This window comes from Balaenoptera musculus, chromosome 18 (assembly GCF_009873245.2).
Source record: "Balaenoptera musculus isolate JJ_BM4_2016_0621 chromosome 18, mBalMus1.pri.v3, whole genome shotgun sequence".
NCBI lineage: Eukaryota > Metazoa > Chordata > Mammalia > Artiodactyla > Balaenopteridae > Balaenoptera > Balaenoptera musculus.
Window position 1 is genome coordinate 64,635,753 of NC_045802.1, and position 21,796 is coordinate 64,657,548.

Consider the following 21,796-nt stretch of genomic DNA (forward strand, 5'->3'; position numbering starts at 1 on the left):
TTTCTAAATTGATACTGTCCAAAAGTGGGACATAGCACTAGGAGAAGTATCTTTCAGCTCTGTTCTACACTTATTAACTTCTGTGATGGTTTTGGAAATCCTTTTTAGTGGGGTGGTAGTAAAAAAAGATGGGTAAAATATCAAACGAAAACATCATTCAGTACGACAAACATATATTGAAATATACATATATGTATTTGCAGTCAGACAGTTCTGATTCTACTGCGTATTAGCAATTAGACTCAGGGTAAGTTATTAATCTTCCCAAGACTCAGTTCCCTCACTGTAAAATAGGGATAATGCTGCGGGGCTCCTGTGAGAATCGGGAACAACAGTGAAGCTCCTGGCGTAATGCTAACAATGACCGGGAGCCCAGCCCAACAGGGGGACAGTGAGGGCTGGTATTTGTCAAGCTGCAGGTGCCTCCAATGGATCAGGAAGTCAATTTTGTGCCTTGTGACCATCATTTTATCATTTATATTAACTAGAATAGAAGGGATATGATAGAAAATATTAGAGTGCAGAGCGCAAGAGAAATAATGCTTTTTGAAATTTTTATTCCCGTGTGTGTGTACATGAAATCATGATACGAGGCAGTTCTACTGTGACTGTAGCCAACAGCATGTTGAAGTTGCCAGCAGAGTGGTTAGCTGCTCAGGCTCTGGAGTTGAGAATCTCCCTAAAATAAATTTGAGCGTTTCCCTGGTGGCACAGTGGTTGAGAACCTGCCTGCCAATGCAGGGGACACGGGTTCGAGCCCTGGTCTGGGAAGATCCCACGTGCCACGGAGCAAATGGGCCCGTGAGCCACAACTACTGAGCCTGCGCGTCTGGAGCCTGTGCTCCGCAACAAGAGAGGCCGCGATAGTGAGAGGCCCGCGCACCGCGATGAAGAGAGGCCCCCGCTCTCCGCAACTGGAGAAAGCCCTCGCACAGAAACGAAGACCCAACACACCCAAAAATAAATAAATAAATAAAATAAATTAAAAACAAAACAAACAAACAAAAAATTGAATACGGGCTCTGCCGCTTACTTGATAAGTGGGTTAAGCTCACAGTGCCTCAGTTTTTAAATCTGTCAGATGAGGGTAACTAGAAAATTGTGAGGATTAAGTGGGAGATGGTAGAGAAAGAGGCTAAAACGTGTTAAGGATTCCACAAATGTTAGGAATTCTTATTAAAACTTGTGCAACTTGTCAGGGCCTGCAACAAGCACTAGAGCAACAGAAATGAGAGGTACAGGCCCTGTCCTCAAGGAGAGGAGGAAAATAGTCGAGAACGTGGGGAGGACTGTGAAAAAATGCCGGAGGCTTTGGTGGAGGACTGGAAAGTATGAGTGGGGTAGAGGGTGGTAATCAGGAAAGAACCTGGTAGGAGGGGAGCCAGAAATCAAAAGAAAAAAGAAAGTAATATTCTTTCCTCTTGTTCCTTGGAGAAAACACATTACGTAGATTTTTCGCGGCTATGCTTTTCCCCTAAAACTGCTACTGTGTTGATTTATTTCTTTTGTTTCACTCTTTAAATTTATATAAATAACGTGGTTTATGTTGTAAGCAATAAATAAATGTAATGAAAATCACCAAGGACCGCAAAAACATCAACAGAAATTAAAGAACAAAAACATTAAACAGAAAAGAACAAAGCCTTTCCATAATGTGTTAATCTTATAGAAATAACACCTAAAAGGCCAGTGCCCCAATCCTTAAGAATATTTATAGTTACTATTGACTGAGCGTTCCCAAAACCCAGGTATGGGCCACAAACATTTTCTCATCCAGTCACATCTTCACAACAAATCCATGTGACATTAATCCTAGACCTAGTTTAAGGGTGAGGACACTGAAACTCAGAAGCCAAGTGACTTCATCAAGTCCCCACATTCGTATGAGGCAAAGCAGGAATAAAAATGTGGGTCATGTTGACACTCAGTCTACACTCTTAAACATTCTGTCCCAGGCTGCCTCCTGAATGATTTCCTGGGACCCGTTACAAAAACACTCTCTCTTTAATCAACTAGCATTGCGCCTCAGAGACAAACAGATATAAAGTGAAAAAAAAAAGGGTTCTGTGTTTACAGTGGTTCGTGATCTTTACCTACATGGATACAAAGCTTAGCACTGTTTTGTAAGCACACTCTCCGGAGTGTATACATAGAGTATACTCAGAAAAGTAGGGTGGAAACAGATGGAAAAGAACCAAAACCTGGTGATGTCAAGGTATGTTTATAGTCTTTGCTCAGATGTGTTTCCAAAACATTACCTGCAGAGCCAAGAATCATCTAATGTTATTTCTTTATTTACAGAGTTCTTTTATGTATACAAGCATAGAACTTTTCTTATTAAGAAGCATTAAAAGTAATGCAGGGCACGTTTCACATTCCTTTCATCTAAGAACATAAAAGCACTTTACAGACATGCTCATTATTTCTGCAAACTAATCTCATTTGGCCCATTTCAGAGATGGGTACAATCAAAATTTAAAAGTTGGGAATCTAAAACCATTTATTTTCAACATTAATCACTAAGCCACCAATCAAATAGCCAGAGGGAATCTTCAAATCCAGGGATTCTACATGCTGAAAATTTCTTTCCATTTTTCCTAAAAGGGAAACTGTTATATACATAATAAATGATATATAATAAAACATATATATCATTATATATATAATATTTTTTTACTTGTGGTAAAATACATATAAAATTTACCACTTTAACCATTTTTCAGTGTACAGTTCAGTGGTATTAAATACATTCACATTGTTGAAGCCACCACCACCATCCAGCTACAGAACTCCTTTCATCTTGCAAACCTGAAAATCTGTACCCATTAAACCACAACTCCTCCAATAAAGCTGTTAAAAAATAAAATAAAATAAAATAAAAAAACAAACAAAAAACCCCCACAACTCCCCACTCTCCCCCCCACCTCTCCAGTCCTGGCAGCTCCTGGCAACCACCATTCTACCTCCTGTCCCCATGAATTGACTACTGTATGTACTTCGTGTAAGTAGTATTTGTCCTTTGTGACTAGCTTATTTCACTGAGCATAATGTCATCAAGGTGCAACCATGCTGTAGCATGTGTCAGAATCTGCTTTCTTTTTAAGGCCAAATAATGTTCCGTTGTATGTATACCACATTTGTTTATCCATCCATCAATGGACCATGGGGTGCTTCCACCTCTTTGCTAATGTGAATAATCCTGGTATGAACATGCATGTACAGATATCTTGTAACATTCCCTTCTCAATTCTTTTGGGTTTAAACTGTAAATTAGAATTGTTGGATCATATAATAATTCTATGTTTAACTTTTTTTAGGAACCTACACAGTGTTTTCCAGTCACTGTATCATTCTGCATTCTACCGGCCGTGCACAAGGATTCCCATTTCTCCACATCCTCACCAACACCTTTTTTGTTGTTTTTAATTTTTCTTCAACAGCAGCCATCATAAAGGGTGTGAGATGGCATATCATTGTGATCTAATAGGATTATCTTCATTTCAAAAGTACTTAGACTAATTCCAGGTATTTTGGAGGCCAGGGGTAGGTAGCAGCACCTGAACTCAGTCATAAGACACAAGTCCACATTCTACTTCCTCTGGGTGCCGTGTTCTATATGCTTCCTACTAACCAGGCATTTCAGAGCTCATTATACCCACATTCCAGGAAGTACATTTGCCTGGCTCTTTAATCGTGTCTCTTCTCTGTGGTTCTCACCTCAAGAAGGTATATGTTTTAGTCAGCTTCCCTTGGTGGCCTGATGATTGTAGAGTATTACAAAAAAAAAAAAACCCAGCCCTGAACCAAGATGGTGGAGTAGAAGGACGTGCTCTCACTCCCTCTTGCAAGAACACTAGAATCACAACTAGCTGCTGGACAATCATTGACAGGAAGACACTGGAACTCACCAAAAAACATACCCCACATCCAAAGACAAAGGAGAAGCCACAATGAGACGGTAGGAAGGGCACAATCACAGTAAAATCAAATCCCATAACTGCTGGGTGGGTGATACACAGACTGGAGATCACTTATACCACAGAAATCCACCCACTGGAGTGAAGGTTCTGAGCCCCACAGCAGGCTTCCCAACATAGGGGTCCGGCAATGGGAGAAGGAATCTCTAGAGAATCAGACTTTGAAGGCTAGTGGGATTTGACTGCAGGACTTCGACAGGACTGGGGGAAACAGAGACTCCACACTTGGAGGGCACACACAAAGTAGTGTGCGCATCGGGACCCAGGGGAAGGAGCAGTGACCTCAGAGGACACTGAACCAGACCTACCTGCTAGTGCTGGAGGGTCTCCTGCAGAGGCAGGGGGTGGCTGTGGCTCACCATGGGGACAAGGACACTGGCAGCAGAAGTTCTGGGAAGTACTCCTTGGCGAGAGCCCTCCCAGAGTCTGTCATTAGCCCCACCAAAGAGCCCAGGTAGGCTCCAGTGTTGGGTTGCCTCAGGCCAAACAACCAACAGGGAGGGTACCCAGCCCCATCCATCAGCAGTTAAACGGATTAAAGTTTTACTGAGCTCTGCCCACCAGAGCAACAGTCAGCTCTACCCACCACCAGTCCCTCCCATCAGGAAACTTGCACAAGCCTCTTAGATAGCCTCATCCACCAGAGGGCAGACAGCAAAAGCAAGAAGAACTACAATCCTGCAGCCTGTGAACAAAAATCACATTCACAGAAATATAGACAATATAAAAAGGCAGAGGGCTATGAACCAGATGAAGGAACAAGATAAAACCCCAGAAAAACAACTAAATGAAGTGGAGATAGGCAACCTTCCAGAAAAAGAATTCAGAATAATGATAGTGAAGATGATCCAGGACTTCGGAAAAAGAATGGAGGCAAAGATCGAGAAGATGCAAGAAATGTTTAACTAAGACTTAGAAGAATTAAAGAACAAACAAACAGAGATGAACAATACAATAACTGAAATGAAAACTACACTAGAAGGAATCAATAGCAGAGTAACTGAGGTAGAAGAACGGATAAGTGACCTGGAAGACAGAATGGTGGAATTCACTGCTGCGGAACAGACTAAAGAAAAAAGAATGAAAAGAAATGAAGACAGCCTAAGAGACCTTTGGGACAACATTAAACGCAACAACATTCACATTATAGGGGTCCCAGAAGGAGAAGAGAAAGAGAAAGGACCTGAGAAAATATTTGAAGAGATTATAGTTGAAAACTTCCCTAACATGGGCAAGGAAATAGCCACTCAAGTCCAGGAGGCACAGAGAGTCCCATACAGGATAAACCCAAGGAGAAACACACTGAGACACATAGTAATCAAATTGGGAAAAATCAAAGACAAAGAAAAATTATTGAAAGCGGCAAGGGAAAAACGACAAATAACATACAAGGGAACTCCCATAAGGTTAACAGCTGATTTCTCAGCAGAAACTCTACAAGCCAGAAGGGAGTGGCATGATATACTTAAAGTGATGACAGGGAAGAACATACAACCAAGATTACTCTACCCAGCAAGGATCTCATTCAGATTTGATGGAGAAATCAAAAGCTTTACAGACAAGCAAAAGCTAAGAGAATTCAGCACCACAAAACCAGCTCTACAGCAAATGCTAAAGGAACTTCTCTAAGTGGGAATCACAAGAGAAGAAAAGGCCCTACAAAAACAAACCCAAAACAATTAAGAAAATGGTAATAGGAACATACATATCTGTAATTACCTTAAACGTGAAGGGATTAAATTCTCCAACCAAAAGACACAGGCTCGCTGAATGGATACAAAAACAAGACCCATATATATGCTGTCTACAAGACACCCACTTCAGACCTAGGGACACATACAGATTGAAAGTGAGGGGATGGACAAAGATATTCCATGCAAATGGAAATCAAAAGGAAGCTGCAGGAGAAATACTCATATCAGATAAAATAGACTTTAAAATAAAGAATGTTATAAGACACAAGGAAGGACACTACATAATGATCAAGGGATCAATCCAAGAAGAAGATATAACGATTATAAATATATATGCACCCAACATAGGAGCACCTCAATACATAAGGCAATTGCTAACAGCTACAAAAGAGGAAATCGACAGTAACACAATAATAGTGGGGGACTTTGACACCTCACTTACACCAATGGACAGATCATCCAAAATGAAAATAAATAAGGAAACAGAAGCTTTAAATGACACAATAGACCAGATAGATTTAATTGATATTTATAGGACATTCCATCCAAAAACAGCAGATTACACTTTCTTCTCAAGTGTGGACAGAACATTCTCCAGGATAGATCACATCTTGGGTCACAAATCAAGCCTCAGTAAATTTAAGAAAATTGAAATCATATCAAGCATCTTTTCTGACCACAATGCTATGAGATTAGAAATGAATTACAAGGAAAAAAATGTAAAAAACACAAACACATGGAGGCTAAACAATACGTTACTAAATAACCAAGAGCTCATTGAAGAAATCAAAGAGGAAATTTAAAAATACCTAGAGACAAATGACAATGAAAACACGACGATCCAAAACCTATGGGATGCAGCAAAAGCAGTTCTAAGATGGAAGTTTACAGTGATACAAGCCCACCTCCAGAAACAAGAAAAATCTCAAATAAACAATCTAACCTTACACCTAAAGGAACTAGAGAAAGAAGAACAAACAAAACCCAAAGTTAGCAGAAGGAAAGAAATCATAAAGATCAGAGCAGAAATAAATGCAATAGAAACAAAGAAAACAAGAGCAAAGATCAATAAAACTAAAAGCTAGTTCTCTGAGAAGATAAACAAAACTGATAAACCACTAGCCAGACGCATCAAGAAAAAGAGGGAGAGGACTCAAATCAATAAAATAAGAAATGAAAAAAGAGAAGTTACAGCAGACACCGCAGAAATACAAAGCATCCTAAGAGACTACTACAAGCAACTGTATGCCAACAAAATGGACAACCTGGAAGAAATGGACAAATTCTTAGAAAGGTACAGCCTTCCAAGACTGCACCAGGAAGAAACAGAAAATATGAACAGACCAATCACAAGTAATGAATTTGAAACTGTGATTAAAAATCTTCCAACAAACAAAAGTCCAGGACCAGATGACTTCACAGGTGAATTCTATCAAACATTTAGAGAAGAGCTAACACCCATCCTTCTCAAACTCTTCCAAAAAATTTCGGAGGAAGGAACATTCCCAAACTCATTCTATGAGGCCACCATCACCCTGATACCAAAACCAGACAAAGATACTATAAAAAAAGAAAATTACAGGCCAATATCACTGATGAATACAGATGCAAAAACCTTCAACAAAATACTAGCAAACAGAATCCAACAACACATTAAAAGGATCATACACCATGATCAAATGGGATTTATCCCAGGGATGCAAGGATTCTTCAATATACGCAAATCAATCAATGTGATACACCCTATTAACAAACTGAAGAATGAAAACCATATGATTATCTCAATAGATGCAGAAAAAGCTTTTGACAAAATTCAATACCCGTTTATGTTAAACACTCTCCAGAAAGTGGGCATAGAGGGAACCTACCTCAACATAATAAAGGCCATCTACGACAAACCCACAGCACACATCATTCTCAATGGTGAAAAACTGAAAGCATTTCCTCTAAGATCAGGAACAAGACAAGGATGTCCGCTCTCGCCACTATTACGCAACATAGTTTTGGAAGTCCTAGCCACGGCAATCAGAGAAGAAAAAGGAATAAAAAGAATACAAATTGGAAAAGAAGAAGTAAAACTGTCACTGTTTTCAGATGACATGATACTATACATAGAGAATCCTAAAGATGCCACCAGAAAACTACTAGAGCTAATCAAGGAATATGGTAAAGTTGCAGGATACAAAATTAATGCACAGAAATCTCTTCCATTCCCATACACTAATGATGAAAAATCTGAAGGAGTAATTAAGGAAACATTCCCATTTATCATTGCAACAGAAAGAATAAAATACCTAGGAATAAACCTACCAAAGGAGACAGAAGACCTGTATGCAGAAAACTATAAGACACTGATGAAAGAAATTAAAGATGATACCAACAGATGGAGAGATATACCATGTTCTTGGGTTGGAAGAATCAATATTGTGAAAATGACTATACTACCCAAAGCAATCTACAGATTCAATGCAATCCCTATCAAATTACCAATGGCATTTTTTACGGAACTAGAACAAAAAATCTTAAAATTTGTATGGAGACACAAAAGACCTCGAATAGCCAAAGCAGTCTTGAGGGAAAAAAACGGAGCCGGAGGAATCAGACTCCCTGACTTCGGACTATACTACAAAGCTACAGTAATCAAGACAATATGGTACTGGCACAAAAACAGAAACATAGATCAATAGAACAAGACAGAAAGCCCAGAGATAAACGCACGCACCTACGGTCAACTAATCTATGACAAAGGAGGCAAGGATATACAATGGAGAAAACACAACCTCTTCAATAGGTGGTGCTGGGAAAACTGGACAGCTACATGTAAAAGAATGAAATTACAACACTCCCTAACACCATACACAAAAATAAACTCAAACTGATTCGAGATCTAAATGTGAGACCAGACACTATAAAACTCTTAGAGGAAAACATAGGAGGAACACTCTTTGACATAAATCACAGCAAGATCCTTTTTGATCCACCTCCTAGAGTAATGGAAATAAAAACAAAAATAAACACATGGGACCTAATGAAACTTCAAAACTTTTGCACAGCAAAGGAAACCATAAACAAGACAAAAAGACAACCCTCAGATTGGGAGAAAATATTTGCAAAGGAATCAACGGACAAAGGATTAATTTCCAAAATACATAAATAGCTCGTGCAGCTCAATATTAATAAAACAAACAACCCAATCCAAAAATGGGCAGAAGACTTAAATAGACATTTTTCTAAAGAAGACATACAGATGGCCAAAAAGCACATGAAAAGCTGCTCAACATCACTAATTATTAGAGAAATGCAAATCAAAACTACAGTGAGGTATCACCTCACACCAGTTAGAATGGGCATCGTCAGAAAATCTACAAACAACGAATGCTGGAGAGGTGTGGAGAAAAGGGAACCCTCTTGCACTGTTGGTGGGAATGTAAATTGATACAGCCACTATGGAGAACAGTATGGAGGTTCCTTAAAAAACTAAAAATAGAATTACCATATGATCCAGCAATCCCACTACTGGGCATATACCCAGAGAAAACCATAATTCAAAAAGACACATGCACCCCAATGTTCATTGTAGCACTATTTACAATAGACAGGTCATGGAAGCAACCTAAATGCCCATCAACAGACGAATGGATAAAGAAGATGTGGTACATATATACAATGGAATATTACTCAGCCATAAAAAGGAACGAAACTGGGTCATTTGTGGAGACGTGGATGGATCTAGAGACTGTCATACAGAGTGAAGTAAGTCAGAAAGAGAAAAACAAATATCGTATATAATGCATATATGTGGAACCTAGAAAAATGGTACAGATGAACTGGTTTGCAGGGCAGAAATTGAGACACAGATGTAGAGAACAAACATATGGACACCAAGGGGGGGAAAGCGGCAGGGGGCGGGCTTGGTGGTGGGATGAATTGGGCGATTGGGATTGACATGTATACACTGATGTGTATAAAATTGATGACTAATAAGAACCTGCTGTATAAAAAAATAAATAAAATTCAAAAATTTAAGAAAAAAACAAAAACAAAAAAAACCCAAAGTAAAAAAAAAAAAAAAACTCAGCAAGTTTATCAAAGCAGAGAGCAGGATAGAAGATGAAGGCACAGGGCCTATGTTGCCCTTAGGTATATATCTGGAGGATAGGAATTGCTCAGTAAAAGTTCTCTGAATTATTTTGACTGGATGAAACATAAGGAATGACAGGAGCTTCTATTGTGCAAATAATCAAACACTCCCTGAACACCATACTTATTTAAGAAGTGGAAAAAAAGAATACAGAATCAGAGCCCAATTCAATGCTCCACCATCACAGAAACCACGTATGGGGGTCTACGGGAAGCACTCCACACACACTGACCTATTTAGTCCTCACAACAGCTCGATGAGTTGGTCCTGTTAGCTGCCTCGAAAGGGAGAGAAAACTGAGGTGCACAGAGATGGAATTCCAAGTCCCGTGTTCTTCCTCACTATTCCGTAGTGCCTGCCTGATTAAAATCACTTACTAATGGCTGAATTCTAAACGTCTCTCCAAAGCATATATACATGCTGTAATTCTCAAAGCCCCACAGTTTCACAGAAAGTACTCCAGGGAGATAATCACCTTTGAAAAGGTAGCTTATTTCCTACAGCATAATTCCATCATTAAGACACTTAAAATTCGTGTTTCCCTACACAAACCACTCACATGCTAAACAAACCACTTATTTTTTTTCAGAATTATGTGGTTATCAGTGGATAAAATTGTGGTACCTGAGAAAGTCTGAATCCAGAAATCTGTCTGGGTAAGTTATTAAATCACAGGCACACACACAAAAAAACAAACGAACAAACAAACCAAACCAGGTATCTGATGAAAATATCTGTTGAAAATCCCTGAAGTTAAAAATATGCTCTGTTGGGGGAAAAAGGATCAACTCTTTCATCCAATTTTTAAAAAAACAATCAAATTGAAAGACATTAAACTTAGGTGCCATATTAAAAGAATACGTGTCAATGCTCTGAAGTGCATACCTGAGGTATGATTGACATTTTCTTCCTTAAATCGTGAAGTCCAATTTCGGTTGTCAAGACCTTATCAATCCAAATTTTACCTTCAGGTTCTGACAATCTAAAAAGGGCAGCGATGAGGGAACTTTTTCCAGCTCCTGTTCTTCCCACAATGCCAACCTGTAAAGAGATCCAGGAGGGATTAAGAATTCACAATATGCAACAAACCTAGGAAAACCCTTGGTTGTTGAAGACGAATTTTCTAAGTTCTGTACAGAGTGTAGTCTATAAGTTTCTCAACTGTGGCACTGTTGAAAGTTTGGGAAAGATAATTCTTCATTGGGGAATGGGGGCTGTCCTGTGTATTCTAGGATGTTTAGCAGTATCCCTGGACTCTGCCTTACTAGATACCAGGAGCACCCCCGAGATTGCGGCAACCAAAAATGTCAGACATTGACAAATGTCCCTGGTTAAGAACCCCTGGTCCAAGGAAGAGTTAAAAATAACAGAATCAGTCTACTGGCAGTGAAACAACAGCAGTTTCCCACGTGTTCAATTAGCAGTCAGCTTTTAAATTAGTTGTATTCCTAGTGTCTGGCTATTCTGAACATTGAGAATTATGTGAGCAAGTTTACAGAGATGTCAACAAGAAAAGTAAGAAGTATTATACACAAACAAGAATTCAGGATATCAGATTCTATCATTTAAGAGGAAGTATTCTTTGGCAGACAAACAAAATCACTTCCTGATAAGAAATACCTTAATAATGCTCTATCTTGAAAGGAAACACCTTAAAATTGTAAAATGCAGGTCTCAGTGTCTTAAAAGGCAGTACCCAGTAGGCAAAATACACATAATGAGATCAACAACAACAACACAAATAACATTTGCTGTTTATATGGGACCTTTCATCTGAGCACTTCAAAAGGCATTTTACAAACCAATTAATACTTCTAATTAAACCTTGGAAAGATACATGTCACGTATCGGTCAAGTTATTAAAATCAAAGCAGAGAGAAATTAAGTGCATTAACAATAAGATCAAAGAATCAATATAATGCAGGTAAAATGCTGGTCAGGAATGAAACTGTATTGTAAAAACTGGATTTTAGCTGTCTGAATTCAAACATGTATGCAGAAACTGGCCTTTTTTTACCAGTAAGCTTCCCAACTACAAATTCCCTGGTGGGAGCTTCCCAAGAGATGATTTCATCTCTATTTATAAATCTAAATACAGATGGGGGCCTAAGATATGCTTTCAATCATTTGTAAATTAATTCAGTAAATTTTAAAAACTCATGGCTTTAAACAGAGAAGAACTAAACCCCTCTGAGCACTGATTATACAACGGTAACTTGATATATTTTCTCATTAAATACCTCCAAAGTTTCGAATCTTAGTCTGTAAAAACAATAATCGAATCTCAAAAAATAATTTATCTTTATAGAGATTAACTGAAAGAAAAGTGGCTTTAGTTGATTTACATTTGCAGCCATTTTGTATGATATGGTAAATCCTAATTTATATAATATAGATGGGACAATTTCTGCATATAGGCAGGTCCTAGAGGGTATATGTACATATGGGTCATTTGTTCTGTGTACATGCAGACTTTGAACATACTATGGATTTGGTTCTAGACCACCACAAAAATGGGAATATCGCAAAATAAAGCAAGTCATATGAATATTTTTCTTCCTCTGTGCATACAAAAGTTATGTTTACACGATACTGTAGCATACTAAATGTACAACAGAATTATGTCTAAAAAAGAATGTACATACTTAATGTCAAATACTTTACCGCTAAAAAAAGCTAACCATCATCTGAGCCTTCATAGGGTTGTAGTAAGCTTAAGAACACTGATGACAGTTCACGATAACAAATATAATTATAATGAAAAGGTTTAAAATATTGCACAAATTACCAAACTGTGACAAAGAGACAGGAAGTGAGCAAATGTTGTAGGAAAAATTGTGCTGATGGACATGCTCAATGCAGGGTTGCAACAAATGTTCGATTTGTTATTTTAAAAAACACACCCACACACGCAAAAAACCCCAAAGAAACAGCAGTATGCCTGTATTTCTGGGTGTTCTCATATGTAAATCAGCACACATCAGAACACAGGTGAGAACTGTGTCTGTGAGAATGTGTGTATATTCCTATGCTATTAGCTGCACTGAAACTGATCCATCTATGCAAACTGGAACATTTGTAAACGGCGTAGATACGGCAGTGGCACTGAAGGCTGCTTACGGCCACAGGAATGGAAGTACAACACTCCAGTGAGGAGAGTAAGAAAAAAGCAACTCAAAGAAAACCCGGCTTAGGCTATTTCTACCATTCAGTTATCAAAACTATAACCTGAAAGTCTTTTCCAGGTCACCAAAGGGTTTTACCAATTGCCTGAGAAGAGTGTCACCATTACCAGTTAAGTTTACATTCCTAAAAGCAAAGACACTTGGAGAAAATCTTTACTGCGAGGTCTCCCTCAAATGCGATGCTGAGTCAGTAGGTCTGGGTGGGCCTGAGATTCTGCATTTCTAAGACGCTCCAGGCGATGCAGGTGCTGCTGGCCCGGGCACCACAGCCTGAGTCACAAGGAAGCCTGCAGGGGAAGTGGGACAATCTGGGAGTGAGGGGAGGGGTTTCCGAGGAAATATTATGTAAAAGAGGAGAAAATGTAGCAAACTGATATTTTTGCACATTATAGCAAGGTCTAGTAAGCATCTGTAAGAATGTATTATTCAAGTAATAGCTCTGAGCAAGAAAAAAAAATAACAAACCAAAATCAATCTACCTCTAGAGCTGGAAAAGGCTTGAAAATGGCCCAGTACTCTCTAAAATGATCAAATCAACCACAAAATCATCTAAATGAAAAATGCAGCCAGTGTTCAGAATCTAACCAGGAAGCCTAGGGTGCTATTTACCTCATTTTGGGTCTTTATTTTTACTTGCTATTTCTTCCATGAATTAGAAACCTGCATAGTGCCTATTAATTTTTCCCATTTACTAGAACTTCCAGAAATTGGGACAGCAGAGGAAAGGATGGAAAGAGAATAAAGCTCCACTTCTGCGGGCCTGGCTCACTCCCACATCGTCCCCTGCAGCAGCCTCTCTCAATCAAATCCGACACCAAAGGGGTGTCCCAGAGCAACAGGGGCTGGGGCAGGTGTGCAGGAGAGGAGACCTGGGATGTACACAGCCGGAGTGAAATGGCTTCATGACTATGCTACCCAGGTATAATCTCCAAACACAGAAATGAAGCTAACGGTGATACTGTGAGTGGATCAAGATGTAAATAAAAAGTCACGTTACTACAGTTATTAATTCAGTCTCCAGATTCAATTTTCCCACAAACGTTTTACAAGCTCAGCTAATCCTATGACTTGGGGATTTTAAGATAGAAGAATACACATATGTTATGTTCCTAAGTTCTACTGCAGAGTTTCTTAGATAAATTTCCCCCAAAGCCAGAAAATATGAATTAAGACATGTGCAAATTAACAGAATTATGTATCAAACAGGAAATATGATGGACACATTGTCGGTGAGTAAGCAAACATCGCCTACAGAGTTCTGAGGGACAGGATTGCATCAAGAGCTGCAGTGAATGTTTTCTCGACACAGCAATCCTCACCTTCTTTCCAACCTACGGTGAAACTGGAAATAATTAGAAGCCAGCTTTTGCCGTGTGACTAACTGAAGCTGCTCCCTGGGTACCATTTGGGCATTAAGTTGAATACTCTTTCCCATCACAAGGGTATCATTCATTAAATTATGGCTGTAGTCCACTAGATGGGTCTGTGGTGGAAAGAGTTTTAAAGAGCAGTTCTTAAAAGTATTTAACACTCTAGGTAATCAGTTGTTTACGCAGTTGTCTTGTGTGTGTATTTTTGTTACTGGTTGCTCACACCTGTACATGTTACTCACTCACTCTCCCAGCCAGCAGTTCCTCAGCACCCTCTCTGTGCCCTGCAGAATGCCAATTTTGGGGGAACAAGAGATGAAAACCAGATGCTCGCCGATCTTAAGGAGCCTGAGGGTTCTGTGAGATACAGACCCACCATTACAAAGCACGCCACAGATGCCACCAGTTAATTGTGGTAAAATACAGATAACATAAAATTTACCAACTAAACCATTTTTAAGTGGGCAGTTTAGTGATAAGTACATTCATATTCTTGTCCCTCCAGAATATTTTCTCCCTTGTAACAAAGAAACTCTGTACCCATTAAACAACAACACCCAATTCCCCTTACCCAGTCTCTGGTGACCACCATCCTACTTTCTGCCTTCATGGATCTGACTACTCTAGGAACCTCATATAAGTGGAATCATACAGTATTTGTTCTCTTTATGTCTAACTTATTTCATTTAACCTGATGCCCTCAAGGTTTATCCATAGATTGGAATTCTACTCCTTTTTAAGGCTGAATAATATTTCATTGTTAAGGATATAGCACATTTGTTTACCCATTCATCTGTTACTTTCATTATGTAAAAGACGCTGAGGAAGAACAGAGGGTCTCAGAGAAGCAGATGAATGAGAGTTGACTCAGAAAATGAGGAGACTTTCACCAGCCACATGACAGAAGGGAAGGGTCTCTGAGGTCGAGGGGCAGCGTGTGCACAGGAAGCAGGGAGGACATGATACAATGGGAGAATCTACACACGACCCGAGTGCAGGGGGTGTATGTACATCAGGACTTGAAGCTGGAGGGGCAGGTGCGGGGAGCTTCCTGCCACCATGTCTGTTCTCATTTAGTCTCTTTTTCAAGAGCTTGCCCTGGTCCCGCCTGAGGGACCGATCTAATCAGCATCCACACAGCAAAAAAAAAAAAAGAGGCAAATGGCTAAAACAAACCTTTTCTCTTGATTTAATGAGTGCTGTCAGGTGCTTCAATACCAGAGGCCCATCTAAGCTGTACGAGAAGTTCACATTGTCAAAGACGATCACTCCTTCCTGGGGCCAGGACGGTGGTGGGCGTTTCTGGTATTCCCAGGATGCTTCTTTTTCCAGATCTGTATATTCAATCACCCTTTCTACTGAAATCATCTGAAAGATATGACATCACATGAGTTAGGAATGGAGGGTCTTGTTTATGGATGTTCAAAGACTGTGAATGAGATGTTCTGCATTTATATCATTATATCTGCTTTTATATAATGAAGGCTATCTCAGGTCTTAACAACCCCAAAAGACAGAAGTAGTAGTTTGATGAAGATACTGATGATTTGTAAACTTGTTCATTGTCTTGTAACACTTTTATTATGGCTACCTTCTTCAACATTATATTAAAACAAAAAGAACTAGAGAAATGAATACTATGATTTAACTGATCCAATTTTCGCAAATGAATTTTAAAAAACAGAGAATTTTGTCAATGAAAAGAGTATGTATGGACGCCCACCAGTAGCATTTTGCTACAGAAGGGTCATCTGTTGTAGATGAATAGAACTGCATAGTCAGTACACCTCATTTTCATAATTAGTTACTTTCTTCTCTGTTAGAGAGCGAAATAGAAAAGTTTCATTTTCATCATTTTTCTCCCTTTAGGAGAAATTGAAAATATTCGAAACAGCAGAGAATTTACATATTGACTAAGGCCTTCTAAACAACCATAACTTGATAGTACATTCAGAGAGAAGGGGCACCAATAAATTCAGGTGTTCAACACACACGAGGAAAAGTTCTCAAATGGGGAGGGTGGGGAATAATTAAATTAAATGAATTAAACAAATAAACCTCAAAATACTAAATTCTCCTTTCACCAGGAATGAGGAATTACCCTAGCTTATATCTTCTCCAGGATTTCAGAACCTCCCTCCTACAGAGACATTTATTATATTTGAAGACAGCTTGTGATGAATATAAAACCTGCTGACATGGCATACATAAGACTGAGAAAAAGATGTATATATTTTATTTTAAATAAATTGTAAACAGATGGAGGAAGGATCTAACAAACCCTGTTAGCTATGATGTAAAAAAAAAAAAGAAAAGTTTTAAGATTTTTTTTTTTACATAAGAATTGCCTTTATGTGATGTAATGACAAGGAGACCTGAAAAGACTAAAAGGTAAATGTTACCATATTTTCAACTTCGGCACTTTGCCTTACGCACCACTGGAACATCCCCATGAGCGTAAGGGCGTAGGACAGCGCGAGGCCAACCTGCCCGGCATCCAAAGCTAAATGAGGAAGAAGAAAGGAAATAATTTAGTTCCATTCTTAACCCTGAGTTGGGATCCTACTGTCACTGTACCAAGACTTCTTTATAATATTTAAAACACTTGCACATAACAACAGCATTACTTATATTTTTACTACCTGTTGATTGAGACCATGATACAACGAAAAACAAAAAAAACAAAAAGAAAAAACAAACAAACAAAAGAAACTATGAACTCAGAAAACTATTAAATAAGTTTATTAATCCCGACAGGACTGACATACACTTGACAGTATTATACAGGCGAGGAATCATGTCATCATTCAGGCTTTCGTCATTATGGTTTCAAGGACCATTATGTAATTTCACTTTGTACGCCCAACAACGCAGCTGCAGTTGGAAACCACGAAAAAAAAGTCAATAGGTTCTAAGAGCCAGTACTTTTAAATCTAAAATACTGCTCTCATTGGTCCATTATTAAACACTACGATTCAGTGTTGTTACTGCGGAATAGTTAGGGATGGTGAATTCACGCCACACACACCATGACCTGCTCATCTGGTACCCACACAGCAGGGGATACTGTTCTTTCCTACAGAGAATATTTCTCACCTCAGTACACCAGGCACCTACAACCAAGAGATCCGAGGAGCCTGAATGCCATAGCCTTGACAAAAAGCTTAATAGCACACTTGGTTCTCTCCTCCTAACGCTAAGACGTTATCAGGAATGTTCAGAAGGTCAGCTGCTAGAGGTGTAGAGACTTCAACCCATTTAAGAAATAGAAAAGGATCAAAGCCCTCATCAAGGCATCTCATTAAAGGCCTCATCAAGACCCAAATGACTCCTCTACAAGGGCCACACTGAAAAACCACACGCTGCAAACACTTTAATACAATTCACTAGAACCAAACGGTATATGGTATTAGACAAAGAGGCAAGAGTTTAAATTAATAACTGCAAATGAAGCTATAAATCGTAATCATAATACAGATAGTTATTCACATCTGTACTTACTTTTTGCCAGAATCAGGGACCCAAAGGCAACAACAATGACAAAGATGGCACAGATGGCATCCAGACGCACAGCGAACCATCGGGACGTAGTCAAAAACAAGAACCAAGCCTCTGCATTGGTGAAGTATAATAAGCATAATGAATAAGCAGAAGTATCATGAAGGCTGCTTCTAATGAGGGAGAGCATTTTGCTCTGTTGAGCTACAGAAGATGTTTACACAAGGTAGGACAGCAAAGTTACATCCTCAAGCAACCTAAAGATCACAAAAAGCTGGGCTCTGACACAAGACAACGTATGGTATACATAGATACCAGTCCAGGGGCTTTGTGGGAAGAAGGTACTAAACTCTTCAACCCACAGCTTATAAACAGAATTACGATCATAATAACGAACACAGAAAAATGGTCTCGTTGGTGTGTTTCTTACAGCTCTGGGCCTCAACGTGAGGCTCATCCTCTCACGGGGCTGACTGTTCCTAGTTCTCCGCTGGCAGACAGCGCAGCTCACACTCTGTTTCCAGCACCTTCTGCACTTACTACAGGGCCCTGCACAATGTTTATTCTTAGGAGCCAGTATCCAAACGACCATCAGCTAACAGGATCTGCATGTGGCTTTCAAAATGCCATTTTATCTTCAAAATACAATAAAGATTGGCAAGTTGGGCCAGGATTTTACTGACTTAGAGGAAATTCTGGGTGGCAAATCTGATAAGAGAGAAATTATTTTCCTTCTTCAGGTCTGCCACCCTGTATGCTCTGAAAAGAGTCAGTAAATCACAGCCTGAGGGCCAAGAATGGCCACAACCTGCTTTTGTAAATAAAGCTTTACTGGAACACAGCCATTTGCTGATGTGTTATTTTTGTCTGCTTTAGTGCGGTAATAAATAGCAAAGCTGGAATTCCCTGGTGGCGCGGTAGTTAAGAATCCATCTGCCAATGCAGGGAACATGGGTTCGAGCCCTGGTCCGGAAGATCCCACATGCCGCGGAGCAGCTGAGCCCGTGCGCCACAACTACTGAGCCCACGTGCCTAGAGCCCGTGCTCCACAAAAAGAGAAGCCACCACAATGAGAAGGCTGCCCACGGCAACAAAGAGTGGCCCTCGCTCACCGCAACTGGAGAAAGCCCATGTGTAGCAAGGAACACCCAATGCAGCCAAAAATGAACAAACAAACAAATAAATAAATAAATAAATTTTTTGACAATTCAATTATTAAAATAAATAAATAGCAAAGCTGAGTAGTTGCAACAGAGACCGTGTGGCTCTTTGCTTAAAAAAATAAAATCTGTTGACACCCTCCCTAAACGGACAGAAGGCCACAGGGCACCTTGATGGAAGGACAATGCAAGCCAGTCAGGGGAGAAAAGCAGGGGTGTGACAGGGGAAGAGAGGGGAGCACAGAGGGGAGGCTGAGAGGAAGGAGTGGGGAGGAGGACGTGGGGAGGCAGAGAGAGGTGTGGGCCAGTGAGGCCACCTGACAAGGACTCAAGCCTCAGAAGGCAGCACCTCCCATCCTTTGAAATCATTTCCAGAAACTTACAGACCTGAATGCAAGTCCTGGTGTGCGTCGAACAGTTCCTGAAACCTCTCTTCGGCATTGTACGCCCGGATGGTCCAGAGTCCTTGGAGAGAAGATGATAAGTGGGAAAATACTGGGCTCCGAGCTGGGGAAGCAGAGACAGACAAACGACAGAGAAAGTCAGGTAGACTCGATGCAAAGAAATCCACCGCCTTCCAAAGGGCGCACCCAAGGGCTTCCTGGAGGGCTGCCTGGGGGAAGAGGGATGACGCCGCTCTCCTGGAGAGGATCCTCCATGTGACCCTCCAACTCCTGCTCACACTAAGCTTCACTTTTATGACCTGGACATGAAAGGTTCTCTTTAAAACCGTCTATGACCAAATTCAAATCTGACCTAGATTTAGATAATGAATCTCCATACTAACTCAATCGTCAAGGTCCTCCTCAAACAGGGCCACATTCCAAATTCTTCCCTGACATCCCTCCAGGTAGAAATTACTGTTCACTAATTTTTGATTCAGTATCATTTTTAAATTTAATTCTCCGTCAGAGTCCCTGACCACACTGAATTTTGATGAAATTGTGTGTGAATTTTGATGAAACTGTGTATCTGTGTGTTGTCTCCACCTTAGATTAGAAACTTAAGGGCTGGCACAGGACACAGGCGAGATAAGTAAGGTGAACAGACAGTCTGCCATCTCCTTCCATCCTGGGAATTTTCCTACACCTATGCCAAGAGTCTCTTCGTGCGCCACGGGGCACCTGGGCATCACACGGCCCTTGTGCCCAGAGGACCCATGCAGTCAAGGGGTCTTTGAATAGTTTCGACTTCCGCTCTGGGAACCTGATGGATGTTTTTATAACTGCCCTACAGGATACTTGAGGCATTTGGAGGCCACTGTGGTATGTGACACTGATATCACTCTTTTAGAATCTGACAGTGGCCATTCTCTTTTTAGTGACTATGCGTCGGTTTGGGGCCTCGTGTCACATGACTGGCCATTTGTTTCCTGGCATCTTCTCTAAGAGCACACTGAGCAACAAGCACCACGGTCTGGCTCCTGCACCTCAGGGAACAGGTGGGTTGTAGGTTGCTGGGCAGGAAGGACCCCTTTTGGTTTTCATTCCCCACCGTGAATGAGGCAACTTGCTTTTTTTGTGGGCAGATTCTGAGCCTGTGACCTTTCTGGGATGAGTGATAGCTTGTGCTTTATCAGCAGAAAATACTGACATCACTTTGTTACCTGTGCATCTCCTAGAGAAGATGTTAGTTCTAACATGATGAAATACTGTATTTTTAAGAAAAGTATTTATGGAGTAGATGCTCTGTGTTAGGAAGTATGTCATGAACAAGACAGACAGTCCCTGTCCTCATGGTCTCACATTCATCCTCCTTGTGCTAAAATGCCAAGCTGCAGCTGACCCGCCACCAGCTCCATTTGCCTTAAGGGCCACACGGACTCACAGTGGCCATAATATCCAATTACCTAATGTTAACTTAGTGCGAAATTCCAGAAGACAGAGTCTGCAGAATTTCAGGGGTCTGGTTCATTACAGCGTAAACGGAAGCCAGCCTGAGTTGCCATCCCAACCTGAGAGCCCCGGGTACTCACTTGTAGATTCAAGGCGTTTCACATCCCTTGACGTCTGTAAGAAATATCTCCGGAGAACAAAGAAAATGATGCCAAGGGGAACCAGGGGTATCGCAATCCAAGGAATCACCGAAACCGCCACACCCACCACACCAATCACTTGTAGAAATGTCTAGAAGAGTGAAAACAGATACAGTGGCCTCTTTATCCAGCATTCTCTTCAAAAATAACCTTTAATGGGTGTTTTGTTAGGATTAAACTCCTTTCGTCGAAGGACATGTTGGAATGGTAAGGAATGCTTTCCCATCCAAAGAAAGAAGAAAATTACAGGTGTTGCTCATGATATTTATTGCACGCTTACCATGTGAAAAACTTTTTCTAAAAAATATTTATTTATTTGTTTGTTTATTTATTTATTTTTGGCTGCGTTGGGTCCTCATTGCTGTGCACGGGCTTTCTCTAGTTGCGGCGAGCGGGGGCTACTCTTCGTTGCGGTGTGCAGGCTTCTCATTGCGGTGGCGTCTCTTGTTGCAGAGCACGGGCTCTAGGTGCTCGGGCTTCAGTAGTTGTGGCTCGCAGGCTCAGTAGTTGCGGCTGGTGGGCTTTAAAGCGCAGGCTCAGTAGTTGTGGCGCACGGGCTTAGTTGTTCTGCGGCATGTGGGATCTTCCCGGACCAGGGCTCGGACCCGTGTCCCATGCATTGGCAGGTGGATTCTTAACCATTGTGCCACCAGGGAAGTCTGACAAACACCCTTAATCTAAGCAAAAACTGGGATATACCAACAGCATAAAAGGATGGTGATGGGAATTAAATGAG

At 40.4% G+C, this 21,796-nt stretch overlaps 1 protein-coding gene across 8 annotated transcripts in view; it reads right to left on the reverse strand.

The window, feature by feature from the left end:
• The window catches only part of ABCC4 (ATP binding cassette subfamily C member 4), a 219,616-nt gene that overhangs the window by 29,345 nt on the left and 168,475 nt on the right, over window positions 1-21,796 (reverse strand). For all 8 annotated transcript variants that reach the window (XM_036831959.1, XM_036831960.1, XM_036831953.1 and 5 more), the window contains 6 exons: window positions 21,001-21,151; window positions 19,413-19,532; window positions 17,869-17,979; window positions 16,770-16,870; window positions 15,544-15,735; window positions 10,698-10,853 (listed from right to left, as the gene is read on the reverse strand). In XM_036831959.1, coding sequence (XP_036687854.1) covers window positions 10,698-10,853; window positions 15,544-15,735; window positions 16,770-16,870; window positions 17,869-17,979; window positions 19,413-19,532; window positions 21,001-21,151 — 831 coding nt within the window. The remainder of the gene's footprint in view (window positions 1-10,697; window positions 10,854-15,543; window positions 15,736-16,769; window positions 16,871-17,868; window positions 17,980-19,412; window positions 19,533-21,000; window positions 21,152-21,796) is intronic.